Below are 16,777 nucleotides of genomic sequence, written 5' to 3'. Positions count from 1 at the left end.
GATTGGAATATCGGCCAAGTAAAAGAAAAAATCTCAACAATTTGACTAAAACAGCGAAAAATCCTTCCTTCTACCAGTAGATTGTTTTGCCAATTTTTTTTGTTTTCTTAAGTTCATCATCTATCCCAACTTTTGTTTTCTTCTTCCGTTTGTTTTGCCTCCATTTTGTGTTGTGTTGCCATCGATTGATGGCCGCGTAGCCCAAGCCAAAAGACACTGACGCGTTTTCAGGCAGCAAATCGAACACTGGCGGCGCCTCAATGCATCAGCTTTTATTGCAACAGGCGGTGGAGGCGCAACTGAAGAGTCTGCAAATGCAATACCAGCAGGAATCGATCGACACCACAGTCCAACGTCTGCTGCAACAGCAACAGCAGCAACAACAGCAGCAGCAACAGCGCAACTTTGAGGCAAATCAAATGCTGGGACCACCGCCAGTTGCTAGTGGAAGTGGCAGCAGTGGATCGCGGAAAAGCGGACGCTTTCGGGCCAATTGGCTATATCAATTCGATTGGCTAAAATACGACGAGTTGGCCAACACAATGTTCTGCAAGCATTGCCGCAAATGGAGCACAGAACTCGCCGATATACGCACCTCTTTCGTCGAGGGCAACTCGAACTTTCGGCTGGAGATTGTGAACCATCACAACAAGTGCAAATCGCATCGTCTCTGCTACGAACGTGAACTGCAAGAGCAGAGCAATCTGGCCAGCATGGCAACCACAAGCAGCAGCAGCAACAGCAGCGGCAACCAAGTTGCCACTGCCAACAGAGTGAAGCGTCCGACGCCGCCCGATATAATCACCATAAATGTGGGCGATGACAGCACTTGAAGGTGTTCTCCAACCAGCTAAATACCCGCGAATGCACACACACAACACTTTTATATATACACACATGATGCACTTGCTCAGGATTAGTATTAGACTTAGCGTTAGTAGCTTTTGTAATTACTTTAAGCAGCTTGAAGCATTTTGCAAATTGAGAAATAAAACTCTGCCCTTAAATGTGAAAACTGAAATTACAATTGTCAACATCTCTTCTTCACTCTTTCCCCAACTCTTTCTCTCTCTCTTTCTTTCCCTCTTTCCCTCTATTTCTTTCCATCTTCATCTCGTTCTCTGCTCTCTCTTCTCATCATCATCGCCTCAGAGCGCCGCCACAATGAAAATGCACGCCGAGGACATGACAACGCTCCTGACACAGCATGCGCTGCAGGCCGCCGATGCGCGGGAGGAGCACAACGACGCCAAACAGTTGCCACTCGATCAGACGGACAACATTGACGGTGAGTACCTTAATCTATCCCATTCAATATGTTCTTCGTTAGTCTTTTTTTGTTGTTTTTTTTTTTAATCTCTCTCTCTGTGCTTTGAAGCTAATGCACTCAAAACCAAAAATGATAAACAAAACTATATATATTTAAATTAGCATTTGATTTCTGTACAAAAAAAAACCAAAACTGTTACTTTTTCCATTGTTTGAGCGGAACGAAGAACAAACGAAATTTTCTTGTAGAAACAAAAACTCAAAATGTAATATAAAAACAAACGTAGCGAGTTTTTTTGTTAGCTTAATTTTCCGTATAACCCGTTAATAACTATCCCCAGCAAAACTTTTGCACGAATACCGTAGACAAAACTGATTCGCGAAAGTCCCACAAAAATTATATCCTGCATGCATCTGATCGTATCCATATTCCCTCTAAAATTAAAAAAGAAAAACCGACCCCAATTCCATTTACTCGTAAGGGAAACTTTTTAACCTTTTTCCGTACACCTTCCCCACTCATGCGTTGAAAGACAAGTATATATAAATAGACTGCGTGTACCTATCAATACCAAAAAACATATATCAAGTTTTATTTACCCACCTATTTTTTACCTATTTTACTTTTTATGCTTTTGTAATTATATGTATTTATCTATTTATTTTCCGTATGTATCTTTTTTTTAATGGCGTTTTGAATGATAACTCTTAAGCAAACGATAAATAAACAATAGTTCTCGTATGAGATAAATGCCACTTGCTAGCGCAACAGATCAACACCTCTCCTACCAATTAGTTACTATATACAATATATATGCATATATATCTATTTTAAACAAATCATAATATATGTATGCATATATATCCGTTCATTTTTTAGTATTTAATTATTTTTGTTGTTTGTCGTATATTGCCATCATTATTATTTTTTGTATTACTCTCGTATATGGTTATCTCTACTATATATAAATAGCTTTAGGCAACTACAACTACATTATTAGCTCACTTAACGTATTCGTATTTGTAATCGTAATCGTAATCGTAATAGTAAAATTATAGTTACGGTTTAGTATGTATGTTGCCGCATGTTGCATGTTTATGACGCATACACACACGCCCTCACTATTCTTAATTTTTATCATAATTATTATCGTATTATTATTTAACTTTATGTCTCTATTTCAATATTATTTCTCTCATCTTAAGTTCAGTTTCTATCATTTCGATCATAATTATTATTATTACAATTATTATTTTTTTCTTATGACACATAGTTAAACATATATAGGAAATGCCTCCGCTGACACCCACAAAATTTGTATTCAGTTCAAACAAAGAAAATTGGCTCACAATTATAACATGATGAATAAATCAACCATACGAACACACACATACAAGCACACGCACACGCATTATAGAAATTCTTAAAATGATATCAAACTAAAAAATAACTTTCTCCAACACTTGAAATAGTTTTGACTTTTATTTTTTCTCTGTTTTTGAAGCCGTTAAAGAGCGTTGATTCTTTGAAAAATATGTTTTTTTTTTCGTGAAAGACTTTTCCATTTACTTATTCTCATAACTCTCTGCTAAACTACTTAAAGAAAACCCTAAAATTTTTCAACTCTATTTTCGTCTTTAATGTTGCAACTTATTGTCTAAGAAAATCGAATACGTAAAAACCAAAACCAAATTCAATAACTTTCAGTCAAAAAAAAAAAAAAAAAAAACAAAATACAATAATATATATTTTCGGTATGAACAAAAAACAATAAAGAAAACCATAAACAAAACGCCACAGCTTCAAAATTCATTCAGTTTCTATATAATTTTTCTGTTGAATATTTACACTAACCTCTTGCTGCATATATAATTTAATGTGAGCTCAATTTATATTTGCCACACTGTTTAACGAGATGTAAATGATTGTCTGTTTTTTAATTGGTTTGTCAATCTACTAAATGTTTTTCGAATATATTTTCGCCTCTTTATACATATATATATGTGTATCTGTATGTGTCGCTCTTTGACTCAGTGTATGCGTGTGTGTGTGTGTGTGTGTGTATGCGTTTTCATGTATGTGTTGTGTGTATGTGTGTGTGTGAGATTATAGTCTTACGGTCTTACGAATTCTAAGCAAAACATCGCCATGCACATCGCCAACGGCAATGCCAAGGAATATTTGCCGTGCACATTGGCACGACATTGCGCAAAAATCACATGAAAGTTTAAAAACGAAATCGAACCCTAATACAAAAAAATCTTCGTACCAAAAACTATTTGCAAGCTATCCTTAGGTCACGAAAAGAACTGGAATTTGCACCCAAACAGAAAAAAAAAGTTTACAAAAAAAATATGCATAAAACTGTGTAACAGAAAGAAAGAGTATTTATCGAATATTGCTAAAAATTTGTTGCAACATTGAAGTACTGAAATGAAAACCCAATTGAAATATCTGAAAATTATGAAAAGAAAAAAAATAATATAAAATTAATAAAAAAGAGTATAAAACAAACGAAATTGTATTATAAAATGTAAATGTTCACAAATGACACAAACATAAGTATTAGTTAACATTTTGATTTGTTTACACTGTTGTTTTTTACTCCTTATATGCCATTATGCAATATACTACATACATAATTTATAGCTGAATTGTTTTTCTAGAGCCTCTAATGTCCTTTACAAAACCTGCAAAACAAAAAGCAAAATCAACCGAAACCAATACCAAAATGATACCTTAGCTTTAAGGCCAAACTTTAATTTGTGTTAATTATTAATTTACTTTTAGACTATCACACAAAATGTACCAATTACATTAAGATGCTACAAACACACGTTTTCATTAATTATAATTTGATCGTTTCTTTTTTTTTGTTGTTGTCCATAAAGAAATATGATTTTGAACAACAAAAAGCCTTTAGAACACCCGTACAAAATCCAAGCTAGCCAGCCAGCTTTATTCCTAGTTTCCACTGTCAATGCATTTGATTTTTAATACGATATATATATACATTTTTTGCCTTATGTTCAACCTGATAAACCAAAAAGAAATATCTATAATATGAACACGTACACGTACTAAATGAAATGAAATACGAAAATTATCCAAATGTTTTATATGAATCCAAAAACTATGAAATACAATATTTCTTGTAGCTGTCTGTTGTTCCATTCGTTTTGCATACCAACTATACAATATTTATAATAATACCTGCCTACACAATATACAATATGCGAGTTTTGTTTCACCAACCTTCTTCCGACTGCCAAAAAACAAAAAAAACAAACATGCTGAAATTCCGCACACCTTTAAGTTCATTACCAAAAACCAAAAACAAATTGGCCAGAGCCCACTGTGCGCATGGAATGTAAACGAGAGCGCAATATCCACGGCCTGGCATTGCATTCCACGCACTCGGCAATCCCACAAAAAAACCAAAACAAAAACCAAACGTTTAATAGATTCACCTGTAGGCAAAAAAAAAAACTATCGCCATTCCCCCACAGTGATAACGCATAATACGAAAACGCAAATGTTTGCAGGTCGCGTTAAATATTTTAACAGTGCCCGCAAGCACGAGGCAGAGAACGATGTCGATGGCGAGACCGAAGCTGAAGTCGCAGATAGGGATTGTGGCAGGCTCGATGTGACACTGGCTGTGGTCAAAGATGTGGATGATCACGATATGGACGAAGAGGACGAGGCTGAGGCCGAAGCTGTGGCAGCTGCTGCACTTGCCTATCATGCAACACCAAAGTACAGGCGCGCCATCATCTATGCGCCGCACGATGACGAGCTGCCGCAATCGGAGATGTTCATGGACAACAGCAACTACAATTGCGAATACAAGTGCAAGGAGCGCAATATGCGTGCCATACGCTGCAGTCGTCAGCAGCATCATCAACATCACCAACATCATCATCTGCATCCACATCCAAGCCTGCATCATCAGCATCATCCACATCAAGTGGCAACGGCGCCGCAGACGGCATTGAACCTTGGACGGCACAGCAGCGCAATTGTGGCAGCCACCGAAGCGGAAGCCGCCTACTCGCCCACACACACGCCCACGCCGACAGCGAGCGGCAGCAGCAACAACTATCGCGAACAGCAGCCACATCTCAGCTATGCCATGCAGCACTCACCCAACGAGCAACAACAACAGCAGCAGCAGCAACACCAGCAGCAGCAACAACAACACCAGCAGCAGCAGCAACAGTTGGAGCTAGCGCATAGCTATGCTCATGGTCATGGCCACCATGCGTCACCCCACACCCACCCCTCGCCGCACTATCAGTCCGCCGTTGCACCCCCTCTCGCCACAGCCGAGCTCGTCAAGCGCCGCCTCGGGCAGCAGCACCTCGGCAGCAGCTGCTGCGGCGGCTGCAGCAGCAGCCAATCGACGGGATCACAATATCGACTATTCAACGCTGTTTGTGCAACTCTCGGGCACATTGCCGACCCTGTACCGGTGTGTCAGTTGCAACAAGATCGTGTCGAATCGCTGGCACCATGCCAACATCCATAGACCGCAGAGTCATGAGTGTCCCGTGTGCGGACAGAAGTTCACACGGCGCGACAATATGAAGGCCCATTGCAAGATCAAGCATGCGGACATCAAGGATCGCTTCTTCAGCCATTATGTACATATGTGATCACTTTAGATAGTTAACCATAACCGACTAGTCGATCATTTCTAGTCCTATTGATACCCCCCTCTGATAACAACAACAAAAGGACAACCCGAGTTGTTATAATTACGTATACGTACTTAGCTCCCTAAGAGTTTCCAAGAGTTTCTTCAGTGCTCACCGCAAAAAAAAAAATAAGAAAAAAAAAGAAAAAGAAATTTTAAATATTACTTAATGACAGGATAAACAAACAACAGAAGAAAGTTAAACAAATCAAATTGAATCGAATCAAAAACAAAAGGTTTTCAATTTCAAATCTAATCACAATTCAAATACAAACTATAAATACGTAATAATTAATATTTAAAGGTATTCGAGCAGATTGTAGCTAAATCAAAATATGTATTTTATTGTACTCTTGTAGTTGATTTAAAAGACTTTTATTATTGTTACTTATATAACCTTTAGATGCTTTTTACACAACAATTTAAACAGTTATGGTACTTGAATATTAGCCGAAAAATACCGCATACCGAGACCAGTACTTAAGAGCAAACTTTGAAAAGTATTACATTAGAATTCCACAACTTTGCGTTTCCAGTTGTTTTATCATCAGTTTTTTTTTTATTTATTTTTTTTTAATGATTTTTGAACATTTAACATGTGCTGTAGTGAGTTTTGAACTAATAATTAAAGTTGTGTGCCATATTAACGATTCTCTTATATACAATACACTTAAATAAACAAATATTAACGTCCAGAGAAAATCAAATAAATTATAATAGATGCAGAGGCAACAAACGAGACTAATGAGTATCTGAAAAGAAAGCGATAATGAAAAGCAATATATTCTTTTAGAACACCTAAGATCAATATTATTTGAAAATACTTTATCCAGACTGTTTGTGTCATTTTGAAATCAGCAACAACAATTAAAAATTCAATATAAAACGTCTGATTTCAATAGCATCCACAAAGTGCAGAAATTTGAATGGGCCCTTGAGCACTTTATGATATGTAAGGAGTGCATTGAACTCATTCGTTCTATTTATGATAGTACTCGTATCTTTGGCAAACACCCACCGAAGTCTATAAGTTGCATACTAATTTCAATACATAATTGATTTCGTAAATATTTGTCAAGTGGTTTGCTAAGAAAGTGGAACAAAATAAAAACAAAAATATTCAGCAATTAAAAATTATACACAGTTTAAATGCAAATTCAAATGCATTATATTTACAGCTAGTCGTAGTTGAAAACAAAAATCAAATCAATTTATGCAACTCTAACTCTACATAAAAGATAAAGCAAAAGAATCAAGAAAAACTTAAAAAAAAGATATAGATATATATACATATATAAATATATATGAAACAACAACATTACTTAACATCTTAAACTTTACTTAATAAATCTCTTTCAAATCAAATTCCAGTTCTTTTCATTAAAAGAAACCAACCAAAAAAATATACATCACAACTATTGCCCCTAGGTACTGAACTAACACCAAGATCAACCAACTTAACCCAATAAAAGAAAACTTAATCGATTTCAAGTAAAACAATTAAATTAATCAATAATAATAAAAAAAAAACAACAAGCGCACTTTCTACTTACGGTAAGTTTCATTTTCTAAGCTCTTCTTAAGCAATTAAACTCAAGTTATCACAAGTAATCAGTATGATTTAGCTACATATGTTCCATTAGTTATAAATATAATATATAATATACACTATTTACATATCTTATTAATGCATATATGTCTAAGTTACGTATTCGATTTATTTATGTGTTTTCTTTATCTTATAAAAAGCTATACAAAAGGAAAAAATTTCAAATTTTTATAAAAATTACTGGAAAAAAACAGGAATTGGCCAAAAACGATTGAAAAATGTTTATACTTTTTTACTTATGAGTTGTTTTTTTTGTTATTATTGAAAAAAAACACTTGCTCTTTATTCATTCACTTTCTATCTCTCCGCCTTTTTTACTCTCTGTCACTGTCTTTCTCGCTCTGTTCTGTTTATTGGAAGGATCTTGTTATTTGATTTTGTTCATTATTTGTATGCAGCAGGCAGGAGGGGTGTTGAAAATATGTTCGATATCGATGTGCTAATCATACCAAATAATTGGCCCAATGTTTGGCTCTGCTCTCACTCTATATCTATCTCTCTCACTCTCTCTCTCTCTCTGTCCTACTCATTGTTTTCTCTTACCCTATTAATATGTATAAACTTAATATAATTTCTTATCAGTAGTAATTTAAAAAACAAAAATAAATTACCCACATAATTTCCGTGTTCATATCAAAAGTATAACCCGTGAATTCTGGCCCCCTTTGATACCCCTTTGTATATTCATACATTTAGCATTCCCCCCTCTAAAAACAAAAATCAAACAAAAAAATAATCAAATTAGCCCCCGTACAACTTGAAACTAATGCGGTTTCGGCATAAAACAAAAAACAAAACCAAATAGAACAAATTATAATTACAATAACAGTCAATCATAAAAAAAAACAACCAACCAACACACACTCATCATTTATTAAACCATTCAACAAACTTATAAATATTTAGTTCTTCTCTCAACAAATCGGCATATTAAAAAGCGAACTAAAAATAAAAGAGAATATAAAAATATATTCTCTCATTGCATATATTATATAATATAATCGTCTACATATTCGTACATAATTTGGTTTGGGTTCTTCAAAGTATATCAGCACCTGAATTGCCATCATTGAATATAGTTAATCCGACTCTCTCTCGACTTATAAATATTGATATTGATATTGATTGTAAATAATAACAACACTACATATATATTATTAAAATATTTGTTAAGCAAATATCATTTTGCCAATACGTGATGCGTTTTGGCTCAATTTACTTACTTTTAGTACATTTAATTTGATTTAATTCCCTCCCTTCTCGTATTGTCACACACATATTCCAAATTTTATTCAAAATACTTGTCTAATTGTTTTCTTTTGGGTGTAACAAAATTTTTGCGTGAATTTCTTTGATGACAAACAATTCTCTTCTTACTTATGTTTTTTTAACTCTAATCAAGTTCTACCCCCTCAAAAAACAAACACCTCTCATGGTTCCCCCAAGCAAACACAATTAAGTTTCCAGTACATACAATACTTACTTATATATACATATACTAAACCCCAGTCAAGACGTCATATGGAATTTAAATACACGTTTAGTCAACAAAAATTTATCGTAATTTCCACTTTTCCCATTGGCAATGCTAAAGAAGGGCAAACAATTACAATTACAATATAGAAAAATGCTAAAAAACAAAAATGCATTCCAATTATACAGCTTAAGAATAATTATAAAAATGATTTTTCTGTTTCTGTGAATCACCAACAACAACATTGTTTTTCTCTTCTTTTTTCTTTACGCGTTTGAACGAACAAACCAAACCAAAAATAAAATCACAAAAAACCCGAAACAAAATCGAAATCGAAATGAAAATGAAACTGAAAACGAATTGAAAATGCAAATACATATTAAATATAAAAAAAAAAATAAAAAAATGAAATACAAACAATGCAAAAACAAATACAGGCTCGAAGGCCTGGCACATGCGGCTCACCTTTGAGCGTCTCTCCGGTGGCTGCAACCTGCATCGCTGCAAGCTGTGCGGCAAGGTCGTGACGCACATTCGCAACCACTACCACGTCCACTTCCCTGGCCGCTTCGAGTGCCCCCTCTGCCGCGCCACGTACACACGCAGCGACAACCTGCGCACTCACTGCAAGTTCAAGCACCCCATGTACAACCCGGACACGCGCAAGTTCGACAACCTAATGTCCGCCTCAGCGACAACAGTGGGCGCTGCCACGCCCACGGCGACACAGCTAGCGGCCGCATCGCAAGCGGCAATGGCAGCGGCAGCAGCTGCCGCGTTTACAGCCGCGCAGCAACAGCAACATCAACAGCAGCAACAGTCACAACAACAGCAACAGCAGCAGCAGCAACAACAACAACAGCAGCAGTTGCAGCAACATGCCCACGCACTGGCGCAACAGCATATGCTGCATCAACAGTTGCAGCCACAGCATCATCAGCAGCAGCAACATAATGCAACAAGTGAATGATACAACCAGTACATGTCCTGGAATTACAGTGCATGGAGCCTAGACGAGTCCATTAAACAAGCGCCGCACTTTGCCAGCAACTACCAACAACTCCAGCAACAGCAACAACAACAACACCACCAGCAGCAACAGCAGCGACAGCAACAACACAAAATGCCGCCCTTTAATTTCTATGCGCGTAACTATTATCAACAAAATTATGAGGCCAAACAGCAAACAACACTAAACAACGGCAACATGAGGCTGCAACAACTGCAGCAGCAACAGCAGCAGCAACACCAACAGCAGCAACATCAACAGCAGCAACAACAGCAACAGCAACCTCAAACGCAAACAATTGTCATTGATGAGAGCGACAATGAGCTTGAGGAGGAGCCACGTGATATGGAGAGCTGCATGAGGCAGAGTTTCAATCACTATATGGCACAGCTGAAGCAGCTGACAACCTGTGGCAACAGCGATCGTGTTGCCCACGAAACCATGTGCAATAGCAACAGCAATAGCAACAGCAACAACCATTTCAACAAATGCCAATCAAATGGAAGCTACTACAACTACAATTTCAACTACTACAGCTACTAATAGTAATGCTAACGCTAATAATCATAATCATAATCATAATAATAATAATTATAACAGTTATGCTAACAACCCCAGAAGCTTCAACAGGCAGCTGCCACCGTGAACAGTGGCAACAAATCAACAACAATAATAATAACAACTACAACAACAACAGCAAGAGCAGCAACATCAAGAACAACAACAAGTAAAGCAAGAAGGCAACCGATTGATACTCAGACTAAGCATATATAAATATAATGAACTAACTGAATGAAATCTTTAATGTTGACCATGCATTGCAAAATATTATGGTAAGCCAAATTTATTTGTCAATTATATAGGGAAAAAAACAAAAAAAAACACAAAAAAAATGGAAATGAAATGAAAAGAATGTGAATGGAATCAAAAGCTGACCTGAGTACGATTCATGGTTTCAACTGGATTCATATGTTGCAATTTCATAGATACATAAATTATAAGCCAACTTAACCGTAACAAAGCAAAATACAGAAAACAAAAAAAAAATGAAATAAAAATGATAATTATGATAATGAACTTGTAGTAGGCAAACAACAGGGTTTCCAAGGCAGCCACCAGAGGACTTATGGAGATTGAAGGCAACAAAAAATACTATATAGAACATTTCGAGAAAGATTACATATATATAACATATATTAATCCCAATATGGCAACAACAATTTTAACTCTAATTGTTAGATATTTAAATCCATTTGCTGTTTGGTGCCAACTGTGGGGCAAGTATTGTGCCAATCGAATTGGCTGCACTGTTTGCACCTGTTTCGTTGTTGCATTTAACACTAATATGCACACACACACACACATACTCACATCACATACACACACTCACACACAATAACTTTCTATAATTTTACAAAAGAAATCTAAGGCACAAAACTTGTAAGACATTTTGAAAAGCGAGATTTTCAGTGCAGCTAATGTTTTAACTCTTCTACTCGTACAATATAAATGTCAACTGTATTGATTATAATACCGAACTGTAAAATATCATAATAAAACAATATCAATTTAAATATATTTAATGTATCTTTAGACCAGTTGCACACACACATAGAAATTAACATAAATTTGATAATATTGATTATGTACAAAATTTGTGCGTTTTAATGTTAAACTTGGAAGAAGACATGCATACGATGCCCTATTATTAATTACTAAATAAATTATACATATATACAAATAACAGATACATTTAAACACATGCAAGAACAACAACCAATATAAAATGTTAATTTATTTATAACATACTAGACATGCGTGTAACTGAGTGTGAGTGTGAATGTGAATGTGAATGTGAATGATGAATTTCTCTAATCTCCCTACCCTGTATTATAGTAAGGAACAGAGACCCACAAAACCCCTCACTTCCCATCCCCCCCCTGTCCCATTACGTTTCTAAACTCAAATCTGTAAATGCATGTGAGTGTCGGAATAGGGCTAGAGGGCGTGTTTAATTTGTTATCCAGTCTACACGCATACAAATACAAATACAAATACAAATACAAATACATACATCAATAATTTAGTTCTATTAACATTATGATTAATTGATAATTTTGCAGCATTTTTTTATAAGCCACTGTATATACTATTCTAATACTTTTACTTATATTACATACATATATATTATATTATATATATTTTTTACAAATTCTTCTTTACTAAGTAGTAGTTCTGTAAATCTTATTTTGTTGTTGTACATTTATTTTATTTGTTGCCACTTTGTTTTTCGAGTTGAATCCAATCTGGTGCGCACATGAATTGCCTAAAAACAAATAGAAAAAAAACACACACAAACACAAAAACAATTAAAAAACAAGTGAAAAAAGAATAGAAAAAAAAGAGTTCAAGAGTTAATAATACTACATATTAATACTATTTATTTGTTTTAATTTTTAATTTTGTAACATGAAATGTTTAGTAATTAATGCAACATCAGATACTGCCCCGACTTAATATTTGTTTAATGTTTTATATTTTAACTCTGCTTTGTTGAACAACATGAAATTTATCTATATATGATGTGATAACTATAGTTAAACTAAACTACACACATTACAAAATGAAATTATGTTAATTATTAAAAACAAAACAAAACAAAAAAAAGAATATCGACGATATCTAATTTGTGGTATGCAAAATGGTGCTAAATCCAAATATACTTTAAATGCAAATGCAACTTCCCCAAAACAAAAACAAAAAAAAACAAAAACATTAGAACCCTCCTCATAGAGACCCTGAATACAGTAGACAGCTTTTGAACTTATGTATGTGCAATATGACTAGTTTTTGTTTAAGTGAATGTAATGAGGGAGAATTAGGAAATGAGAATGCAAATGTAAAATGGGAGTGAAATTGATAGTGAAGTTGTAGGGTGTATGGTATGGTATTTCAATAGCGAACCATTTGATGAATTACGATTAAATAAGGATACTGTAGAACTATGTTATAGAAAAACATTTAAACGAATGTTAGCATATCATCACTATGAACTATGAATGTGGACATATGTTGAATGTATCTGATATATAGTTAATTTTCCACAACACATATATAAATATACAGTATATATATATATACTATATATAATATATACCGATACCAATAGTACTCGTATTGTGCAGTTAGTTAATGATAACAATAACTTTTCGCTACATTTCTGTGTCTATTTCAAATACTTAAATGTCATAACTTAACTCGATAAAATCAACACACACACACACACAAATACACACACAGCATACCTTCTCATTCGCACATATGAAACAGAAGAAAAGTAAAACATTTAATACCCGACCCTCGGCCCCTTACCTTTGAGCCCTCCAAAATGCATATTTATTATTTTGCTTAACCCCAACAAGACTTTAGAATACAAACGCCAACAACAATTGTTTTTTTTTTTTATATAATATATAAATAAATATAAACTAATTTAACAGCCGAGCAATTTTAGCGCATTTGTTGCAGTTCGATATATATGAAAAAGTTATAAACTTTTAACTAGTTTCAATGTAATCTTAGCTCATAAGTATTAATATAACTTGTATTAATAAAACGCAATACAAATAATTTTAGTTTTATTTATAAAATGAAAAAATACAACCACAACAACAACAACAAACAAACAAACAAGAGAAAATATCAGTTAAATTAACGCTAAGCAAATTGCAGCATTTGTTAAAATTTTTTTATATATGATTACATATATATTTTAAAACATTTTTAATAAACATTCTACCCATAATGTCAGCGTTATATTAATTTCATCAACAACAATTTCAAGAGCTTAAAAAGAAGAACACAAATAATAAATAATAATAATAAACAATATAAGTGAATGATAAACGATAAATGAAAAAATAAACAGGCAAATCAATCGACACTCAATTTAACAATTTAAAATTTAAAATTGAAAATTACAAATTTTAAATGCTAATAAATTGAATTTTATGGAACCGAAAACAACAAAATGGTGATCACTTTTCTTTCTTTCTGAGTTGAACTTTGAACGCTTTGAATTGTGCTTCCAAAGACTTAGGGGGTGCCCATATATACAATATACAATATATATATTGTACTACTATTAGACAAGAAAATATATATTCGAATATATATATATATACACACACATACACCATTAATTGCAGACACACACACACACATACATATGTAAACATTATCATACTCGTATTTGACATAGAAATTGTGTCAACAATTTTCAAACCTCGGCCCAATTTCCTGTTTTTTACCTTTAACTTTTATAATAATTTACTTAATTTACATTAATTCTATATATATATATATGTATATGTATATACCCATATTTTATGTATGATTATTATATATTTATCTTCCTCTTTTAGGTTTTCATTTTGAGCTTAGTTTAGTTTAACTAAAATCAAAAGAACAAAGTACAAAATCAAATGATTCTTCGCACAAATGAGTTACACCCAAAAATAACGAAATAAAGAACAATAAATGATATTAATTTAATTACTCACAAACACACGCACACATACACACACACACACACACCACTATTACTTGTATTGTCATCAGATCAATTGTGTTTACATTTGTGCTCAAAACTTAATTATACAAAACTACTATAAACTATATACACCTCAATGTACTGTTTATCTAATCATAATTTGATGCAGCTGATTTGTGACTAATTTCATTTATATCGAAAATCAAAAATCTATGAAATCGAATATTTCAGCTAGACGCAACGGAGGCATTCTATATACTATACATACTATACATATTTTCTATAACTATTCCTAAGCAAGAATACTGAGATAATATTATAAGAAACAAAAACTTGCACGCTTGAATATGAAGGGAAATCGAATTGAAACATAAAAAAATAGATGTGAGACTTAGTGTCCCATATTCTCCAGATTAATAATGATTTGTATGTTTTAGTTATTTTCCCATATATATTATTATTAGTTAGTTTCTTTTTAATATACTTACTTATCCATATATAGTCCTACATACATACATGATCTGATCTATGTGAATCTGTTTGTACTTTATTCGCATAATTTGTTGATTAAGTTGCTTGATCGTAGTTAGCCAAAAAACACACCCATTATACATACATACTATATATGTATACATATACCTCTATATATCTACATTGTTTTTGTTCTCCTCTTTTATTTTGTTCTTTCCCTTTTTTTTGATTAGTATCTACATACTTAGTCTTTAGTTTGTTACGCCACTTTATATTATTTTGCTCACAAAAACGAATTATACTATTTGTTTGTTTTTTTTTACCTTATGTCTATCACTCTCTCTCTCGCTATCTCTGTATCTGTCTCTCTCAATCTCTATCTATCTTTGTTTCTATCTCCTTACCATAAAAAAATACCAAATTCAAAACCAAAAAAAAAAACCAACAATAAGATCTATTTCTCTGGGCTGATTTTCGTCCCGCTCGACGGGCTGTTGTGTGTCTGTTCTTCTCTTTCTCGTTCTCGACACAGGCGCCTCTGTTCGTCACCATCTCTCGACACCGCTCTCGACCTCATCGTCGGCCTCGCCGCCCCCGCCCCCCTTCGGGATGCATCTGTCGGCGGCCCTGAAGAGCGAATACAATCCGTTGCACTACATACGCGCCGCCGGCAACAATGGCCACAACAGCGCCGGGGGCACGCCCCCCGCCCACGGTGGCTATAATCAGGGACACGCGGCCGCCTTGGGCGGCTCCAGCACACCGACGAGCACCGGGCACAATTCACATCACACCATGTCGTACCACAATATGTTCACGCCGTCCCGCGATCCCGGCACCATGTGGCGCTGTCGCTCCTGCGGCAAGGAGGTCACCAATCGTTGGCATCACTTTCACTCCCACACCGCCCAGCGATCGATGTGTCCCTATTGCCCGGCCACCTACAGTCGGATCGACACGTTGCGCTCGCATCTGCGGGTCAAGCATCCGGATCGTCTGCTCAAGCTGAACTCCTCGATATAAGTTCCACAACAACAAGGATATGCAGCAGCAAACGAGAGAAATCCCAACAACTACAACTAAAAAGCACAGCAAAAAAAATATATATAAAAGAAAGTAATGAAAACTGGCGCGCAAATTTATTAAAAGAAAAAGAAAAAAGAAAAAAGCGTTTCCTACTAAAGTGTAAGTTATTTTTGACTCGGGAGTCCTATGAACATCCATCGATATCTAAAAATAGTATAAAAACAGATCCTTACTGTATGTAATCCTTTGCATTTAGTCGCCTCCAAAGTCGCTTGTACATGAAAATAATGAAATGAATTCGATTTAACGCCTCAAGCAATAACCCAAAACATATAGAACCGAAGATGCTAAAAAGAAATATGAAACTAAATAAATAAATAACAATATAATACAGCAGGCATACATATATACAAGTACAGATATAATATATAAAACTACGTATATATGCTTAGTATAAATACAAACAACATACCATATATGAATGGCTAGTTTTAACTCTCTTTTTTCCTAACAACAACAAATGTAACGAGCAAGAAAAAGGAGGAGGACTAATCGAGATATAGAACGCGATATATATTCACTTGAAAACGGTTTCGGTTGCTTGACAAGGAAATTGGCAAATTGGAAGCGAAATTTGAATTGATGTTAAATCGAACTACAAACAAAA

At 34.5% G+C, this 16,777-nt stretch overlaps 3 protein-coding genes across 3 annotated transcripts in view; all 3 read left to right on the top strand.

Moving 5' to 3' along the window:
- The window catches only part of LOC133838233 (sex determination protein fruitless-like), a 99,723-nt gene extending 90,501 nt beyond the window's left edge, over positions 1-9,222 (top strand). Inside the window, 3 exon segments of the mRNA XM_062269271.1 lie at positions 1,153-1,288; positions 4,816-5,575; positions 5,577-9,222. Of these exon segments, the coding sequence (XP_062125255.1) occupies positions 1,153-1,288; positions 4,816-5,575; positions 5,577-5,928 (1,248 nt within the window). The 3' untranslated portion in view covers positions 5,929-9,222.
- A 664-nt stretch (positions 9,223-9,886) lies between these two features.
- Positions 9,887-13,067, top strand: LOC133838238 (GATA zinc finger domain-containing protein 10-like). Its single transcript, XM_062269277.1, has one exon. The coding sequence runs from the start codon at positions 10,035-10,037 to the stop codon at positions 10,602-10,604; it is 570 nt and encodes a 189-aa protein (XP_062125261.1). The 5' UTR covers positions 9,887-10,034; the 3' UTR covers positions 10,605-13,067.
- Positions 13,068-15,693: 2,626 nt separating this feature from the next.
- On the top strand, positions 15,694-16,107 carry LOC133836715 (sex determination protein fruitless-like). Its single transcript, XM_062267307.1, has one exon. The coding sequence runs from the start codon at positions 15,694-15,696 to the stop codon at positions 16,105-16,107; it is 414 nt and encodes a 137-aa protein (XP_062123291.1).
- Positions 16,108-16,777: the final 670 nt, after the last annotated feature.

The sequence above is a fragment of the Drosophila sulfurigaster genome, chromosome 2R (assembly GCF_023558435.1).
Source record: "Drosophila sulfurigaster albostrigata strain 15112-1811.04 chromosome 2R, ASM2355843v2, whole genome shotgun sequence".
Taxonomy (NCBI): domain Eukaryota; kingdom Metazoa; phylum Arthropoda; class Insecta; order Diptera; family Drosophilidae; genus Drosophila; species Drosophila sulfurigaster.
The sequence above is the reverse complement of the archived record's forward strand: the minus strand, read 5'-3'. Positions and strand labels throughout refer to the sequence as shown.